The following is a 17,705-nucleotide window of genomic DNA, read 5'->3' on the forward strand; positions in this document are numbered from 1 at the left end:
TGGCGGATACGAGTGGTTGACCAACATGGATCACTCCAAGAGGTCACATAGAAAGCCAGGGTAACTTCTAAGCAACTAAAAGCCTATCTCACATTGGCTAATGTCAAAATACATGAGTCCACCATCAGGACAACACTGAACAACAATGGTGTGCACATTGCAATGAGAAATCTCCAAAAATAAGATTGCTGCCTGTCTACAGTTTGCCACGTGGACAAGCCCGAAGGCTATTTGAAAAATGTTTTCTGGAACAGTTGCAACAAAAGTATAACTTTTTGGTTTAAATGAGAAGTATTATGTTTGGAGAAATGAAAACACAGCATGCCAGCACAAGAGCCTTATCCCATCTGTGAAACATAGTGATGTAGTATCAGGGATTGAGCATGTTTCGCTACATCTGGCCCAGGATGGCTTGCCATTATTGATGGAACAAGAAATTCTAAATTACACCAGCAAATTCCATAATATCAGGACATTTCTAAGTAAACTGAATCTCCAGAAAAAGTGGGTCATGTAGCCAGACAATGACCCAAAGCAAACAAATCGTTCCACCAAAAGAGGTTAGAGAGCAATAAAGTTAATGTTTTGAAATGGCCAGAAGTCCGGACCTTAATCCAGATTCTGTGAGAGAACCTACCAACATGCCAGAGTTAGAGGTCTTCTGTACAAATGTTTGAACTAAACTTACTCCAAACCGATGTTGCAGTTTTTGCTGCACAAAGGGGTCATACCAGATACTGAAAGCACTGAAAGATTAATACTGGATCATTTTCCTTAACAGTAAATGACCAGTTAAAATATATTTGCCTCATTGGTGTAATTGGGTTTTTGATATCTACTTTCAGGACCTGTGAGAAAATCTGATGTTCAAGGTGATCTTTCTGCAGAAAAATAAACTTTCGAGCACCACTGCATAAGTAAGCTAGTTACCTGTCAGCTAATAAAATTCCGTGTTATAAAGGATAAACTAGCAAACTGTCATAGGATAAAGTAAATTGTTGTGAATCAAGGGCAGCAACAGTAAGTAAGATCTGAATTTTTTGCTCAGTGCATAAGGTGCATAAGAGGGACAGTCAGGCTTCTAGAAAACATTAAAGGTGTCCCACTGGAGCAATATGAGGTCAGGTTATACTGTATATAGCTTCTCCTAATGGAGCATGTGTCCTATTTTATTTGCACAAAGACAAACCCTTTCCCAGGGGAGTGGATAAAAATAAATGAATCCTGCCAAAACAATACATCTTCAATACGTAATGGTTTGTGCGAATGTGTATTGATGTAGTTCTGATCACGTCTATATATTGTGAGTTTTTCCTTGTTAGGAGGAGACGGTTTGAGTGGAGGGTTTAATACAACAGGTACGAGAGACCTGTGCTTGTTTCCTGTTTCCAACCACAAGTCTGACCACTTTTACCGTTGCCACGGTGACAAAGATTGGATAACTTCAAGAAAGTAGTAACTTTAACTCAACCGCTCAATATATTTCAAGTGTTATTTTTTTAACCAAAACCATTACCTTTCACTAACCCCAAGTAGGGCATTCATTTAGGAAACATTCCTGTCTATTTGAGTGTAGGAACAAATGACCTCTATCGTTGTATGGGATGGAGGATTTGTTATTATACTGGAGTAAAAGAAAACCTTTCTAAACATTAAAGTTATGTAAAGGATTGAAAATAAGATATGGCATGCAACCTGTGCTTCATGTAAAAAATATAACAGAGAAGTAAAACTTACCCGCTCCTGAGTTCCAAATTTTCCATCAGCCACCAGATGCACCTCGTAGGTGAAGTTCATGGTCATGGCCAGCTTGATCAGGAGATCAATACAGAATCCATAACAGCATTGGGGTACAATTGGGCGTCCTGTAAGAAAAACAGCAATGGTTGCAAGTTACAAACACTCCAAAGGAAATATGTTAGATTTGTGAGAATCCAAAGGCGGCGCACGTAGACGGAACGTAATGTGTGACACAGCAGCCCGGTATCACGCCAAAGCATAGAATACACCTGTCAGTCCACAAGAGGATACTGTGTCAGCGTCGTGTTGCTTTGCTGAAGAGTGAAAAGTACACAAACGTAAGACTGGGCTTGAAGAACGTGGTAATGTGACAAAGTACGTGGTTTTCGGTGCGTCCGTCTGAAGTACTTTTCACGCCTTGGCAAGTCAAAATGTGACACTGACACGGTATCCTGTAGTGGACGGGTATATTTTACGCTTTGGTGTGATACCGGGTTGGACACAGTAGCTCACTCCAGACGCCCACACACACAGCCACACTCCGCACAGACGAGGCACGTCCCAGCATCCCAACAATCACTCATTCTGAATGGCTACATGCATACATATATAGATACCTACTGCATATATATGTATGCATCTCCAGTGGGTGTTTGGCGGGTGCACTAAAAGCACAGTGATGATATAAACGTCCCTGATGTGTTACCTGGGATGGTCTCATTGGGCCCAGTGCAGATAACCTTTTTAATTAAGACTCCATTTAATGTAATTTCCTCCTTGCATGTTCCATCCAGCTGAGTTGGCTTCACATACACAAATGGCTCCTGGTGTATCGTCACTATCTACAATAGATGGGACAGAAAGCTGTTTATCACATAGTTGGAGCCGGATATGAAGAGATCAAAGTCATGGGAAATACATCAGCGCTGCCTTTATGAGCACAGATTAACTTCATCCCTTTCTGAGAGAGATGTTAGTGCACTGTCCAACACGAGTACATCGGCTCAGGTCCGCAGTCTATCTGTGTCGACTTGAATGTCACATTGCAGCAGCAAAGTGAAGGCAGACCTACCTTTAATCGAGTCGACATCTGGAAGCCCTGTGGTTTCTCAGTCTCTCCTCCGGGCCAGATGATCTTCCGCTGATTGTTCATTACCACCTGCAGGGAAACGCCACACACACATTATAGGTATTATAGGTGAATGCTGACAGAAGGCATGCTGGTGATGGGGCTTCAACACTGTGGGTGAGCATCACTAATGAGTCAGCTTTATATAACCACAGCTCAGCGGTTCCTTTATTTATTGCATCCACCTCTGACTTTTGTATTATACCCAAGCGCTTTGGGAAATTATTATGATTACAGCTACAGCCAGGGAACTGAAGTGCTGATGCTTGCAGCTTTTACTCTGTGTCTGGCCCATTTTAATAACCACCATTAACTACAATAGATGGAGTGGAGAAGAGCTTTACAAAATGATCGTAGCACAAAGTCAACCAACGAGCTTCTTCTGGAGTTTTCTGCTGCATCTCCCCGTGTGTGTCAGCCAACTGGGGTTTGCTTTAGTTGTAATGAGGAATAGTCCATTTGATGAAAAGGAATGAGGAATTGTTATAATCAAATCGGATCGATTTTAGAATATACGAAACAATTTTCAAAGCATACATTCAAACCAAAACCATGCCGGTCCAGCTGTTTCACAACACAAACTAAAATATTGGCTACCTGCATCTTAATTTTCTATGTTTTGTGACCTTATTGGCAACAAAAGCTTAGAAATCGGTCTGAAAGCTGATTTTGCAATTTGTAACATGGTAAATGATGAGTAAAATATTTTCTCTTTATCAAAATTTTATACCTCGGGTTAATGAAGTACATGAGTGGGGATCATTTTCAGATACATGCAGCTCTAATTTGACATCTAGAGTTGAATACAGTTAATACTGGGGAAAGCTATAATCCTCATGCAGGGAAAAAACAATCATTGTGATGCTACGGCATTCTACTTTAGCAAAATCAACTAGTAATTTCAAGAGTTTAGTCGTTTTTGAATGGTTGAAGAGTAACTTAACACCCCTGCAAGATTTCAACTTCTCATTAAAGCCCAACTAATATATCGCCCAGACAATTCCATTGGCCGATATTGGCCTATCACCGAAATATTGAGATTGGTATATATGTTGTCTTATATGCATCAATATATAAAGTTGTTTTACATATGCTTGGGGTTAATTAGTTATTGTTCTTGTTGTGTTTTTTATCGTTACTAAGTTTCAGTACTCTGATATCAGTGTGGACAATAAACTGTAGAATACCCTGCCTTTATTCTATATCTTTGTCACAAGTGTCAAGTGTTTATTGACCACATTTAAAGAATCATTGCAAAAAAAAAGGCTTATATATACTGCATACTACACAGTTTATATATGTAAAAAAAAATATCGGCCAATGCTTTAAAACCAGAATTTTTTTACTCCCTCATGTTGGCTCCATAAATCCAGTATCGGTTGGATTCTACTTCTCATCAGTCATGCTGGCTGCATTCAGAGCGGTAACAGACTGGAAACTTTCAACCTCAGAGGGCAGAGAAAACCCTAAAATACTTTCTAACTAGACACTTTTCCTCACCTCATCATCCAGCTGTGGTATATTTTACACGTTCCAAATCACCAAAACATAATATTCAAATGTTCCTCCCCAAGTATTTGATCTGCTCCTTTATTTGACAGACAGCTGTCTCATCATGTTAGCTTTGACTGAACCGCTGAATGTATTTTTGACTCGTGAATGTGGAGTTGTCCTGACGTTGCAGTGGATAAAACCTAAACATGGGCAGTGAGAATAAAACAAGGAATCAAAGAGACCCCTTTCTGCCCCCGAGTGTCAGTTTACCTGTGTTCCGTTGTAAATGCCAACTTGAATGAGCCGAGTCTTCTGATAGTTGAGTATACTGTAGTGTGCGTACTTCCTGTCTCCGTCGTCGTTGAACTCCACGCGTCCTGTGAGGCCCTCTGGATATTTAGATGACATCAACACCCTGCAAGCAAATGAGTGCACACGTGTTCATGAATGGATACCGTGCGCTAACCACTAACAGTGCGTTCTCCTGTGAATCTTTCAGTACAAGTCTCTGGGTGGGGAGATGACTGATTCAGTAGGTTTTTTTTGTTGAAAAAAAATGGTGATGGACGCAGAGCTGTGGCTGCTGAGCCAATAAGATACATCTGTTGCATCTGTTGGGAAGCAGCGCATTTATTTTTGTGTGATGCTGCTGAGATGCCACTGCAAGTGGGTCATCTGAAAATCAGTGGCTGCAACTGGAACAGAACATTCTGATTAACCTGTAATTCTGTGAGGCAGAGTTTTAGTCAAAAATAACTAAATATGGACTGACTGCAGTATATATTTAGGTTATATTAATATAAGGCATGTTTTAATGTTGAAGTTGTTAATCCGGAATGAAATGAAGTTGTTCACAAACGAACTTAAACAAACCATGACTTTTTTTTTTTTTTTTAAATTGTTACAAATAAGAAAAAAAATGTCTGCGTGATTTTTACCGTTTGAAAAGGGGCCCTGTTTTCCAGATGTTGGTGTTGCCCACGCATCCTCTTGGGGGTTCGGTGATATTCTCCTTCTCAAAGAGCTCCTGGATGGACTGAGCTACCACCGCCACGGCGTCATTGATATGGGCCGACTCATTCTTCCCGTTGATGAGCTGGAGGCCGATCAGACCTGAGACCGGGCCGACAGAAGAGAAAGTCACGCACCCGAGCCAGCTACGAGCTCTCAGGATCCTTTTGCAATGCGCAAAGTGGGGAAAAAACTTATAGGGCCTCCAGTTTAGACATCTTGAATAAAGGTCAGACATCAGTTGCTTGATCCATCTTTGTTGCCTGTTAATCTCTGGGTGGACAGCTGGAATAAGAGTGTCTCATGAATTGACATTTATGAGACAAGGCAGCAGAAAAAAATGGATCGTTTTTCTGATGTTGCTACTGATGACCTTTTCAAAGCATGTGTAAAGAGGCCCTTGAAGTTGGATTTTTCAGACTTACCAGTAAAGATTCAGATCAGCACAGGCAAAGTATTATTTGTGTTCATACGAAACAAAAACACCATCAGGCCTGAACTTTTAAAACCAAACAACAATCCAACTTCAGCTAAGTTTTCTGATTGCAACCGGGTCCAAGCTGCAGTAAAGGTGGAAGAGACTGGACACGGACAGGACAACAAACGCTCTGCAGGGGTGGTGTGTGTTAGAGTGCCTGGGGAGCAGACTGTCGACATTTGTGACCACAAAGTGATAAAATACTGTGAGAGAGGTGTGCAAAGAATCCATAAATAGAGACAAGAAAGGCTGTTGAAGCTTACCATTTTACCAGTTATCTGTTGCAAAATTCTCCCTTTATAATTTGTTAGAAACCAGGGTATTAATATGGCAGAATAGCACAACGAATTTAGATTGGGGTAATCCAGGACATACACATTAAACTCAAATCTGAGTGTAGGTACACACCACATTTAAACCTTTAAACACAGACTGCTTACATGTTTAAATGCCCAACACGCAACAAGCAGTTATACAGCTAATCATGTAATGCATCCATTGTTAAATGGTTAATCTCTCTAATCCCGGTTGTGTTCTGCTCGGCCTCGGAGGAAAGCGGGGGGGGGGGGGGTTAATTTGTGTATACCCAATGATCTCTGCTGGATGAACGTACCGTCTGGCGCCTCACTCAGGGCTTTACCCGACATCTCGCGCTCGCCCACCAGCCACACGTAGCCCGACCCCGTCATGTTGAGGAAGCGGGCAGCCTTGTACACCGCAGCAGCGTCCTCCTCACTGGAATTCACCATGTTGAACAAAGACAGAAGGTTTTGTTCAACAAGAGTATGGAGAATCAATGAGAAGGAAGAATTTTTTTTTTTTTTTAAATTTCAGAGATTCCAGATTTAATGATCAGTTTTATAGTTGTTTCTTTTAAACAATGTAGTGTTGGAAAATGACACCGTTGTAGCCTCCTACATGCTACACATTCTGAAAAAGTGTCAATACAGCAAATATCTAAGTACACATACTGTATGTATACTTACACATGTGAAATGTGTACAATATTTTATAGAATATCAGTGCATAGTGAGAATGCTTGCCGTCCAGTATTTTTATGACTACTTTACATTTTATTAACAATTTGTGTTGAAGACTTTTTATCTCTTGAATTTCTTCATTTGTTTCTGAACTTTAAAGTAAAGTCAAATCTGTCTCACATTATACAGAGGTGGTTAAAGGTGGTGTCTGGGAAGACCTTTTATTTGCTTTATCCACAACTTTTCCATCATTTCACAGCAGCAACAGAGTAGGCGGACTGTCGACTGTGTATTTATAATTACTCTCACTGGCAGAAGAGGGAGACAAGAATTTTCACTGTGCAGGTTTTAAGTTCCAAAAACTTTACTTTATCTTACAGTACCAGATACATATTTTGTATCTACTCTTCCAGCTTTTTGTTGAAACCATATGATGCTAATACTAACTGACATATTCAAACCCAACGCCAGAATCAGACAACACAATAGCAGACAGATTACAGCCCCACTCGATGGATGTGGGGCACTGGGGTCAAAATGAGGGACAGTAAACAGAATATGACAACAATTGTGTCTTCACAGAAAGACTACAGGCTTGTTTTGTGTGTTGACCCTTTTTTGCATGCCTGCTTCATTTCATCAACAAAAAACAAAAAAAATAGGTGGGTTTTCTGCTACATTTCTGAAACTTTTAGACACATTTTCACAAAAAAAGTTTATAAATTACTGTAAAGTCTAGCCTGAAATATATAGACATAATTTAGATATTACCTAAAACTGAACAGCAAAATGTTTAAGATGGGTTGACTTCAAGCATCACTTTTACAATCAAATAATCTTTTTTTGTATTTTTCTACTCACTTATTTCTTGTCAGTGCATCCATATTGGTGCATTTGGAACCACGATGGCAGGTTTCAGCAGGTAAATGTGATGAATGTGTAATTTGGGGTAAAGATCTCACCTGGCAGACAGGATGATGACACGGGCCTCCAGCTCTTTCGCCTCCAGCAGCAGGGCAGTTAAGTTAGTCTCCTGGCTGAACTGGAGGACTTTCTCAGCCTGTGATTGGGGCATAAGAAAGGTCAAGCCAGCTACTTTTCCCTACCTCCGACACCATGTTGCCTTTTTACCTGCTTGATTCGAGCTGAGCCGATTTTGTTTGAAAACGAGAGACAGAGATAAAAAGGAAAGCGATCCAGGGGAACCGGCTGAATTAAAAAAAAAAAAATTAGAAAAAAAAAAAAAAGAAAAAAAAAAAAAAAGCTTGAAGGGAAAAAAAAACTTTTGCATTTGTTTGCATGCAAACTGAGGGTTATCAAGGCTCCAAAGAACGACGTGCATGTGTTAGGTAGGGGGGAAGAAGAAGGTCAATGCAACCAGTAACCAAAAACAGGTGAAGGGGTGTGAGGGGGACGTTTTCCCCCAACAAAAAAACTGCTGAAAACTAGGGAAGTGCTACGGAACAGGAGGAAGTAGCATCTGGGAAACGGCTTTGTCCCACACTACCGGTTCTCCACAAAGGAATGGACTTGCAAACTGTTTTTGTGTGTGAGTGTGTGTGTTCTGAGTACATGCATTCCTTTATTGAAGGAGAAAATGAAAATGATAAAAGCGAGGCGCTGTTCATTGATTTTTTTTTTTTTTTTCGGTAATGACCGGAAATTATAGATTTTTCATCACAAAATCATTCGTCATTTAAATCATAGGGAAATGTCTCAAAGTAAAAATTAAAGAAAACACGTGCTACCAAGAGAGGGACATTTCTGGGTCAGCCGGTGACTGGTTTGGGCTGGTTTCTAGTTGCTACGTTTGGAAAGTTGGTGGGCGGCGTGCATTGACCATGCAAATATACCTTAGGTCCTCGCTTGTTGTCATAGGACAGTTGGTCGAGGTTTTCATAGTTCCTTTTTTTATTCTGATGAGTAATGTGCACAGAGAAAATATGCAGACACAGAAAAATATTATAAACAGTTGAAAATGGAGGGCAGTAAAGCATTCCAACAAATCTCCACTTTTCTGCTTCAAATTGGGATCTTTAACAGTGGGGCTTGCAAAAAAACATCAGAGATGACTATAGAAATAGTAAAAACATGTACACTTGTTGAAAATATTAAGTAGTATTCAGGGGGATTTATTCAGTGTATTTGATGTGTGAGTTATCACTGATAATCCAGCTGCATTGACAAACATGGCTGACAAAGAAAAAGATTTTTAACTGCAACACATGACAACATCAAGTCCAGCTTTAGTTCAGTTTTGGCTCCCAAAAAACAGAAAAACCTTCATGAATGTGCACTTACAAAGGAAACTGATGATCTATACAACCATTTTTTCACAGCATCGGCTTATTAACTTCACTGATCAGACAAAATGATAAATAGCTTGGCTCATACTGTCATTGCACTGTTGTTTTGTCTGTTGTTTTGTTCAAATTCATTGCACTGTTGTTTAGTTTAGTTTAGTTTATTTAATATTTTTATTTTATTGTATAGAATGTGCATTTAAAAAATATATATATTCAATATTTTTGCCCTGTACATGCTGCTGTAACATAAACATTTCCCTCTGAGGGATTAATAAAGTATCTATCTATCTATCTATCTATCTATCTATCTATCTATCTATCTATCTATCTATCTATCTATCTATCTATCTATCTATCTATCTATCTATCTATCTATCTATCTATCTATCTATCTATCTATCTATCTATCTATCTATCTATCTATCTATCTATCTATCTATCTATCTATCTATCTATCTATCTATCTATCTATCTATCTATCTATCTATCTATCTATCTATCTATCTATCTATCTATCTATCTATCTATCTATCTATCTATCTATCTATCTATCTATCTATCTATCTATCTATCTATCTATCTATCTATCTATCTATCTATCTATCTATCTATCTATCTATCTATCTATCTATCCTCTTTTAATTTGTGAGTGTCAAAATCCAATTGAGTCAAATCAAAAAGGAAAAAGTAATTAAACTTAAATTACAAACATATTTTTTTCCCACAAAATCCAACGATTCCTCTAAAGTTTCCTCCCTGTTCCTTCCTACATACTTATTCTGGGGAGGTTTGGAGGAAAAATGTCATCAATGGAAAATTGGCAAAAAATAAGTATACTCTGCATACTATGAAAACACTTCAGTGTGCTTTTATTTACACAATAAATTGCACAAAAAAATAAAGGCTCCACACAATAATGCAAAGATTTAAATTACAATTAATAAAGTGTGAAGTGAGACAGCTCTGAACGGAAGCAGAGAACGGCCGTGCAATCGTTTTATCTCGACATCGGGAGTCATTTATTTTGTTGTCTCAAGAAAGCAAAACAGTTTTTTTTCTTGTGGTGACGGGTTAATTCATCTTGCTGTCACAAGAAAACAAAATGCAGATTTCTCAGGATGATTTATAACAGGGAAAGAACGTTTGGTTACTAAAGTAGCTTCAGCAGGATAGTCTTCTCCTTAAATGATAAAGATGTTATCTCGAACAGAAAGACGCAGTGCAATTTCTCTGTACCAGACCTTAACTGGAGAGCAGGCTGATACGGTGCTCGACATTGGGCACTCCGTGATCTGACAGTTTCAGCTTAAATCAGTTGTTGCAGTTGTCAAGATGCCATCTGTTCATGCCGACATGACACTCCTGATCCTGATAAACATTACAAGTATTACGAGGAAAGGACACTTTGTTTTGATTATCTCAATACCTCAGGATAAGAAAATAATTAACTTGTGATATTGCGAAAACAGCATTTAAAAAAATTATTGAAATTACAGCAGTTCTTGGCTTCCGTAGCTCCAGATTGATTTTACTCCATAAATTAAGAAGTGAATATTACCGAAAATGAGGGCATTCTATGTTTCAGTTTGAATGATGATGTCTGACACATTATCGATATAAAATAAAAATACAGAATGAAGTCTATGAGGGACCTATTGTTATTAGTGTTGTATGAAAGTGAGACTCAGCACAAGCTGTCAGTAGCTGCCTGTGCAGGTAAACTTCAGTCAGACTGTCAGACACCTGAGGTGTCACCATTTTGGACTCCAGTCCTACTTTGTTTTGTGTGAGAGGCGTCTCTCAGGAGTCCCGCCGGAGACATGAAGCCATTTTACAGGAAAATACTGTATCTTTCTGCTTCACAGGGTTTCTCGCACAGCTGCCTGGCTTCACAGCCCACACCTCAGTGCACTCTGGGTCTGATGCTCTCCCATCACAACACAGAGACTGACCGCACATCAACACAACATTCAGCCGACACGCAAATTCACAACTAATACAGTCCAGTAAGTAACTCTTCCATTCACAGCAACAGAAAGCTTTTAAGACTGGTTATACAAGGGGATGCTGTCGTCATATGTGTGTGTTAGTTCATATTTCAAATGTTGAGAATTATCATTAAATGCTACATCATAACTGTAAAAAAAACAAAACACGAATTATCCACATTAAGGAATGCCAGATATTAAAATAACAAATTGGGGTTTTGTATTTATCCGCTTATTGCAGAAGCAACTGATTTTCTGTCTGTGTTCCATCAAATAATGTAAATCGGTCCCTTTGATGTCTAAAGATGGATTATTTAACAAGAACATTTAAATTTACTACTCTGTGAACACCAAGTAACAATAAGTAAAAAAAATTGTTGAAACTGAGAATTTTTTTGGGATCTACATCAGGTAGAAATCTTCTTGGCAACGATTCTTGAAACACTGCAGACAAAAAAAATAAATAAAACATCTTTGTCTCTTTCTCTTCAAGAGTTTTTCTGAGCGCTCTATTTTTATATCTGCAGTCAGACATTAATACTTTACGTTGCGTTGGTCACGTTTGCGCTCTGACTAAGTCCGCTGTGTCCAGAACCTTTCTGCTGGTTTTGACAGAGATCCCCCCCCCTGACTGTGTGACCTCGCTAAAGACTCACAATGGAGCTAAAATGACCCATCAGTAATGTACATTTACTGAGTTCCTGCAGCACATCAGGGTGATTAGCAAGAACAACACTTCTTTCTTTTAATTGGAGTATAATGTGCCGAAGCTGTAATTTGTCAAACAAAAACCAAATAAATCCCCAAATGTCCTCTGAGCTCGACTGTTGGACCAAATTTGGATTTTTGGTGGTGCTATAGCAAAAAATTAGCTTGTGCATCTTAAAAGAATACGACTTTTCTATGTTTTCAATGTGACCAAACGCGTAAAGACCAAACTCATGAATACACGAGTCGCTCTCTCAGCTCCTTACAAACTCCCGACCATGTCTGCGGCTCTCAGTCCCTGGCCCATTTCTTCCTGTATGGTGCTTCATTAAAAAAATAAAAAGCCTCAGTCATTTATTGAAACAGCTGAGGAAATGTTGCTCAACATCGTTTATTTGCTGAGGACTATTTTCAGCTAATACACACTATAGAATTACAGTGGAAGTGTTCAGCGTGCTGAAAAACTACGCCATCCAGTGGAACAATGTGGCTCATTGATTTTTGATCAATGATTGACAGCAGTGGAGCTCTATGTCACAGCAGAAAAAAAAACATATATCAGGCGGATACATAGACAACACTTATTAGTAGAATCAATTTACTGTTGGCTTTACTTGTGTCTTGGGATTTGCTGACACTAAAAAAATATATATAGAATACTGGCAGACTTATACTTTGAGCTGTCCGGGGTCTTTAGTGTAATTATCGCTGCTCGCATTTGGACAGATTCTCAAATGAATCCTTGTCAGGCCGCAAAAAAACACTCGAGCTGGCAGTGGAGTCGCAGCTAAATATATTTTTAATTAGAGCCCGAGAGCAGAGAGAGTTGCAGCAACTTCTCTGGGTATTATGGGATTGAACGGGACGCACAGATGAGTTCATTTTAAGATCCAAACTCGGATTACGCAAACATAAAAGCAATGTCCTGGATTCTCGTCAAAGCCTTTTAACATACAAACTTATCTTTTCAAGTGCAGGATGTGAGTCACTTCTAGAAGACTCTCTGCTAATGTTTAAACTGAACAGATGCAGTTGCACAATCAAATGGGTTTTTTTTTTCAACTGATTGAAGTGTTTTCCTATTGGTGGCTGATACTGATCCTAGTCGCTCAAGTTAAGCAGCTTTCACTTTGACTGTTGCTGACTTCTTGCAAATTACCTCGGGTGTGTGCCGCACTCAGTGTCTCTACAGCTTCTAGATTTAATTAAATCTCTGAATCAGGACTCATTTCACTCAGACACACAATTACAGCAAAGAGCCCCAGAGACGGACAAGTATCACAGATTAGAAAAAGAAAAAGAAAAAATATATATATATATCCCAAGGTGATTTCATCTTAGTAAATGAATGAGATAGATGGCACTTGTTTTCTTCTTCTCTCTGACTCTCTCTCTCTCTCGCTCTCTTTTCCCAAAGGGCAAACAACATCGCAGTCTCCAGTCTGTTTTGGCTCAAGGATCAGCATTTCACTGACCCACATACACAGCTCAGAGCTACGTATACTTAAAATGGATGCATCAGTGGTATCTGCAAAAGCAAAAAAAAAAAAAAAAAAGCATGTCCCGTATCTGGTGAGGATGCCATAGCAGGATGCGAGTTAAAAACAAGCCCTCTGTGTTACAATAATGTCGCCTGAAACGAGACACCCGACTTCCAACCATGGCCCCAATAAATAGCCTTCAACACTTCACAGTCTGTGATGGTTTGCAAAGCCCCATGTTAATGTCCACTATTTGGCTCCCAATGTGGATAGACACAGGATAATTTGGACTATGACGAAAAGCAACGTGAAGATGAGCAAATAAACGTACAAACTTCTGTCAGATTAGACCACATTAGACGCTGTTGATGTCTCTAGGAATGTTAGCCAATGTTTACACAATGGTGAGAAGGAGATGTGTCCACAGAACAGAAAGGAAAACAGTTACATACATACAAAGACCTTTGAGCTTTAAAAGCCTGACGCACTCGCACGCTCATGCTCACACACGCTCAGAGGGAGGAGGAGGAGGAGGAAGAGGAGGAGGAGGAGGAGGAAAGGAGGCGGCCAGGAGCCGGACTATCTCACCTTTGTTTCTCTCTCCTCCAGCAGGGTCTCGAGCCTCTTCTGAGCAGCCCGTCCCTCGTGGTCGTCGCTCACTATCAGGATGATGTGGTTCCAGTTGAACTCGCGCATCAAATCGAACCACACGTGCGCCTGGTGGGAGTAGGGAGGGACTGTCCGCAGGAAGGACAGGTGGATGCTCTGAGGACCATGAAGCACAATATAAAGTGATTAAACCCTCTGCGGTTGCCATAACAACTGGATTTCTAATGTGTGACTCAAACATGGTAAGTGGACAAAACCTGACGCAAGTGGAGACTTGGCCTTTCAAAACAAATACAAAAATAAATACTGTTGTACAATATGGCCAAAAATGTGTGGCCGCCTCGTGTTTATGGTGCCCAAGAGCTGTGTCCTGATTTGGGTAAGGACCCTAAAAGGATAAGTACAGCCTTTAATTTTGCAACAGAGGAGTGCAATCTGATATTATGCCAAAGCATGTAATACATCATCAGTCCACTAGTAGCATGAAACAGACACGCCCATCCACTATAGCAAAACCTGAGATAGCTGGGCTTCGGCCTCTCTCGGTGTGACAATTTCACAATTTGTAAGTGTTTTTTTTTTTTTTATACATAACCCTGACCATGTTCTTTTGTCACTAAGCCCAACCATGTGGTGATTTCCCAAACCCAACCATGTGGTTTTCCTCAAAGTTGAATTTTCCTGTAAATCACATGGCTGAATGCAGTCGGTTTCATTTCCATCCACTACAGGAAATGGTGAAATTGTTACGCCTAGAGAGGCCAAAGTGTGGCTGTCGCACATTTTGCTATTGTGGACGGGCGTGTATATTTCACGCTTTGCCGTCATACCGGTTTGCAGTATCATGTTTTGTCTCGTGTAAGCAAAGGTTAGGTTTAGGAGAAGGTTTGGGTTGGAATAAGTGATTTTACATCATTTTTATATGCATGATGTAGTTAAATACATTATGGAAGTAACTTGCTAACATTTCTTTAAGGAAATCCACGTAGCTTTCTCACGGACTCAAACGCCAGTCTCCTGCGTAAATATCCTGCATTTGTTCCATCCTTCATTCATGTACTTAGTCTATCTTTGCACTTTGTCACATGACCTCTTTTTCATCGGTCACACATGTGTGTACATTTCACGCCTGAATGAGGCTAAACATGCCACTGACACCGTGTCCTCCAGCTCACTGATGGGATGTATTGAACATTTGATGCCGGCCTGAGGAGTAGGGAGTGTCATAGCATCACATTATTGATCGCAGTTTTGTAACTATTGTATATGGATGTAATGTTTGAGTGTCAACTAAATCATTTTGGACATATTTTGTGTATTTATAGCTTGTATCCATTCCTGTAGTTTAATTTATTGTAGAAAAAAATGAACCCGTATATTAAAGATAAAAATGAACAGTGAGCAAAGGCCAAATTCAGTATCAAAGTATTAAAACTCCTTCCTCCTCTCCCCAATCTGTCCACAGACCCCTCATGCTTTCTTAAGTTTCAGAATTTAATGCCTCTGATTTCGCCTCAATTTGCAACATTATGGCCCGTGTCACTTTGACAAGACAATTTAAGTTCTATTTAAGTCCTCTGCGTTTTATTTATGTGATTGCTTTAAAGTTTAATTTTGGTGTCTCGTGCTTCATAAAAACATAACTCAGGTCAGAGGCATTATTAATGATGCTCTTTCAAATTTCAGCTGGATACCCATTTAATCACAGCTCCACTAATGGACAGTGATGGGATGTTTAATCTTGGAAGCTTTTGAAGAGGTCCCGGGGGAGCTTCTTACACTGTTCACTCTCTTCCTGTTGTTCACTCTCTTCCTGTTTCTCTCTCTCTGTCTGTCTCTTTATTCTCCCGTTAACATCTCTCTCATCCATCACTCACCTTGTCGGAGTAGATGGACATGCGGGTGGTGAGCCCCACCACGGGGATACGGTAGAAACCTGCAGTGTAGGAGACAGGCGTTGGAGTGAGGTGGTCATTGGACTGTGGAGGGTGACTCACCAGGATGGCGTAGACCTGCAGAGACACAGAAGGAGAACACTTTGTCATTCTGACACCGGCATTAGGACCAAATGGGAACACCACTTGTCATACTCGGATAAAGACTTTGGACATGCTCCGGGTTTTCTTTCTCTTTCTCTTCCGTTACAATTTATTTTGAAAACGATAAGAAACAAACCATGACATATACAGAAAAATATAACATAAAAGAACTTTGCGTTGCCTCAAAGTGTTTTTCTTTTTGTTTATTTTTGCAAAAATCAAGATCACAAACTGTGTAACTTGTAAAATCTAGGACATACGGGGCCCTGGAGCATATGTGGCCCTGGGGAGGCTGCCCACTTTTCCCAGTCAGAGATCCAGCCTTGGCTGAAACATCTGTTTTTCTACCTCTACATGAATCCAACTTGTGCGTACTTAAAACACAACATATTTGAGTGAGTGCAAGTACTCCTTAGAAATGTTGTATAACAGGTTAAAAATACAATTTCTGAACCAGATTTCTACAGAAATTGTAGTCAGAGACAAACTCATCTATAACAAAGAAGACAGAGGAGCAAACCAATCTTTTCTTTTGTGCAGATGACACCCACTGTGTGGGCTGGCAGAACTAATATTCATTTTGTCTTCTCCCTGCGTTAAAGCAAACCACAGGAACTGCTCGAGTCTGTGAGCCCGGACTTGTGGAAATGCCTCAGAGATGTGGAGGAAGGGGAATGAAGTTGGCATGGCAGCACGGGCAGGGATTATCGGATACGAGCAGTCCGTATGGTTGGGTCAAAAATGAGGTCCATCTTCCAAGTAGTGCTCCCAGGCATCTACTCCTCCATCTGCCACAGACTTCCCCTCTTGGTGACTGTTAGCACCTACAAGCTAATACCATCTGATCTAACCTTCCATAAGACTTTCTGTCTGCTTCAGTCTCATTTACAAGAGGTGTGTGTGTGTGTGTGTGTGTGTGTGTGTGTGTGTGTGTGTGTGTGTGTGTGTGTGTGTGTGTGTGTGTGTGTGTGTGTGTGTAGTACTAGACCATTGTTGGTGTTATCTGTACAACCTACCGGGTGGATTTGCACACTCGTGCTCCGGGTGGATGTGTGACAAGAGACTAGATGCGACAGTATTATTCTCCAAGCCTGCATCCATTAGAGTCATTACACTAAGCAGAAGACCAAGGACATGAAAGCAGAACCGAAGCTGTGGGTGTTTTTTTTTTGTTTTTTTTTTTGCATAAAGCCTAATTATGTGTGTGGGAGAAATAGGAGTGAGAGTGAGAGGGACTTCATGCTTCAACGTGCTGTGACATATTGTTGGTGCTTTTTAAAAGCAATGTTGAGCATCACGTGTGGATGCATCAACTCTCAGATAATGCATTACTTATGATATATGTTTTTGTTTGTTAGATGTGCAAGCACATATGGTGTGGCTCTGTAAGATCGCTGCGGCTTCCATGGAAAACCTGCATCTAAGTCCATTTTTAACATGGATGTCATTAGTACGCTTCAGTTTTTCAGCACTGCATCATATCACACACTCTGCAACCAAGAGAGCGATCCACACCTAAAAGCCAACACACAAAAACTGTCTCCTCAAAACATGTCCCCAACCATCTTAGGCCCCTCTATCATGCACCACACTCACAGTCAAAGCCAAGTCATTAATTGCAAATGGCCTATTGCACATTTTCACTCTTGACTGGCTCCTTTGCAGTTCAGTAGATCTGCAGCTGTGTGTCCTGAAAAAGAAGAGTTGCCCTCTCATCCGAGATATGCTCTGAACCAATAGGC

General features: G+C 40.2%; 1 protein-coding gene across 7 annotated transcripts in view; it reads right to left on the reverse strand.

Annotated features, from left to right (window-relative positions):
- grin1a (glutamate receptor, ionotropic, N-methyl D-aspartate 1a) overlaps window positions 1-17,705 on the reverse strand; it is a 35,053-nt gene that overhangs the window by 16,166 nt on the left and 1,182 nt on the right. For 2 of the 7 annotated variants that reach the window (XM_069161607.1, XM_069161644.1), the window contains exons 2-11: window positions 15,802-15,936; window positions 13,904-14,080; window positions 8,686-8,748; window positions 7,795-7,892; window positions 6,466-6,587; window positions 5,302-5,476; window positions 4,634-4,778; window positions 2,813-2,899; window positions 2,447-2,582; window positions 1,738-1,865 (exon numbers count right to left, since the gene is read on the reverse strand). In XM_069161607.1, the coding sequence (XP_069017708.1) occupies window positions 1,738-1,865; window positions 2,447-2,582; window positions 2,813-2,899; window positions 4,634-4,778; window positions 5,302-5,476; window positions 6,466-6,587; window positions 7,795-7,892; window positions 8,686-8,748; window positions 13,904-14,080; window positions 15,802-15,936 (1,266 nt within the window). Of the gene's footprint in view, window positions 1-1,737; window positions 1,866-2,433; window positions 2,583-2,812; window positions 2,900-4,633; window positions 4,779-5,301; window positions 5,477-6,465; window positions 6,588-7,794; window positions 7,893-8,685; window positions 8,749-13,903; window positions 14,081-15,801; window positions 15,937-17,705 lie in introns of all 7 variants that reach the window. The other 5 variants (XM_069161599.1, XM_069161635.1, XM_069161625.1 and 2 more) reach the window with 3 other exon arrangements.

Source organism: Embiotoca jacksoni, unplaced genomic scaffold, assembly GCF_022577435.1.
Source record: "Embiotoca jacksoni isolate LCO1_2020_lvr unplaced genomic scaffold, fEmbJac1.0.p SCAF_10, whole genome shotgun sequence".
NCBI classification, from domain to species: Eukaryota; Metazoa; Chordata; class Actinopteri; family Embiotocidae; genus Embiotoca; species Embiotoca jacksoni.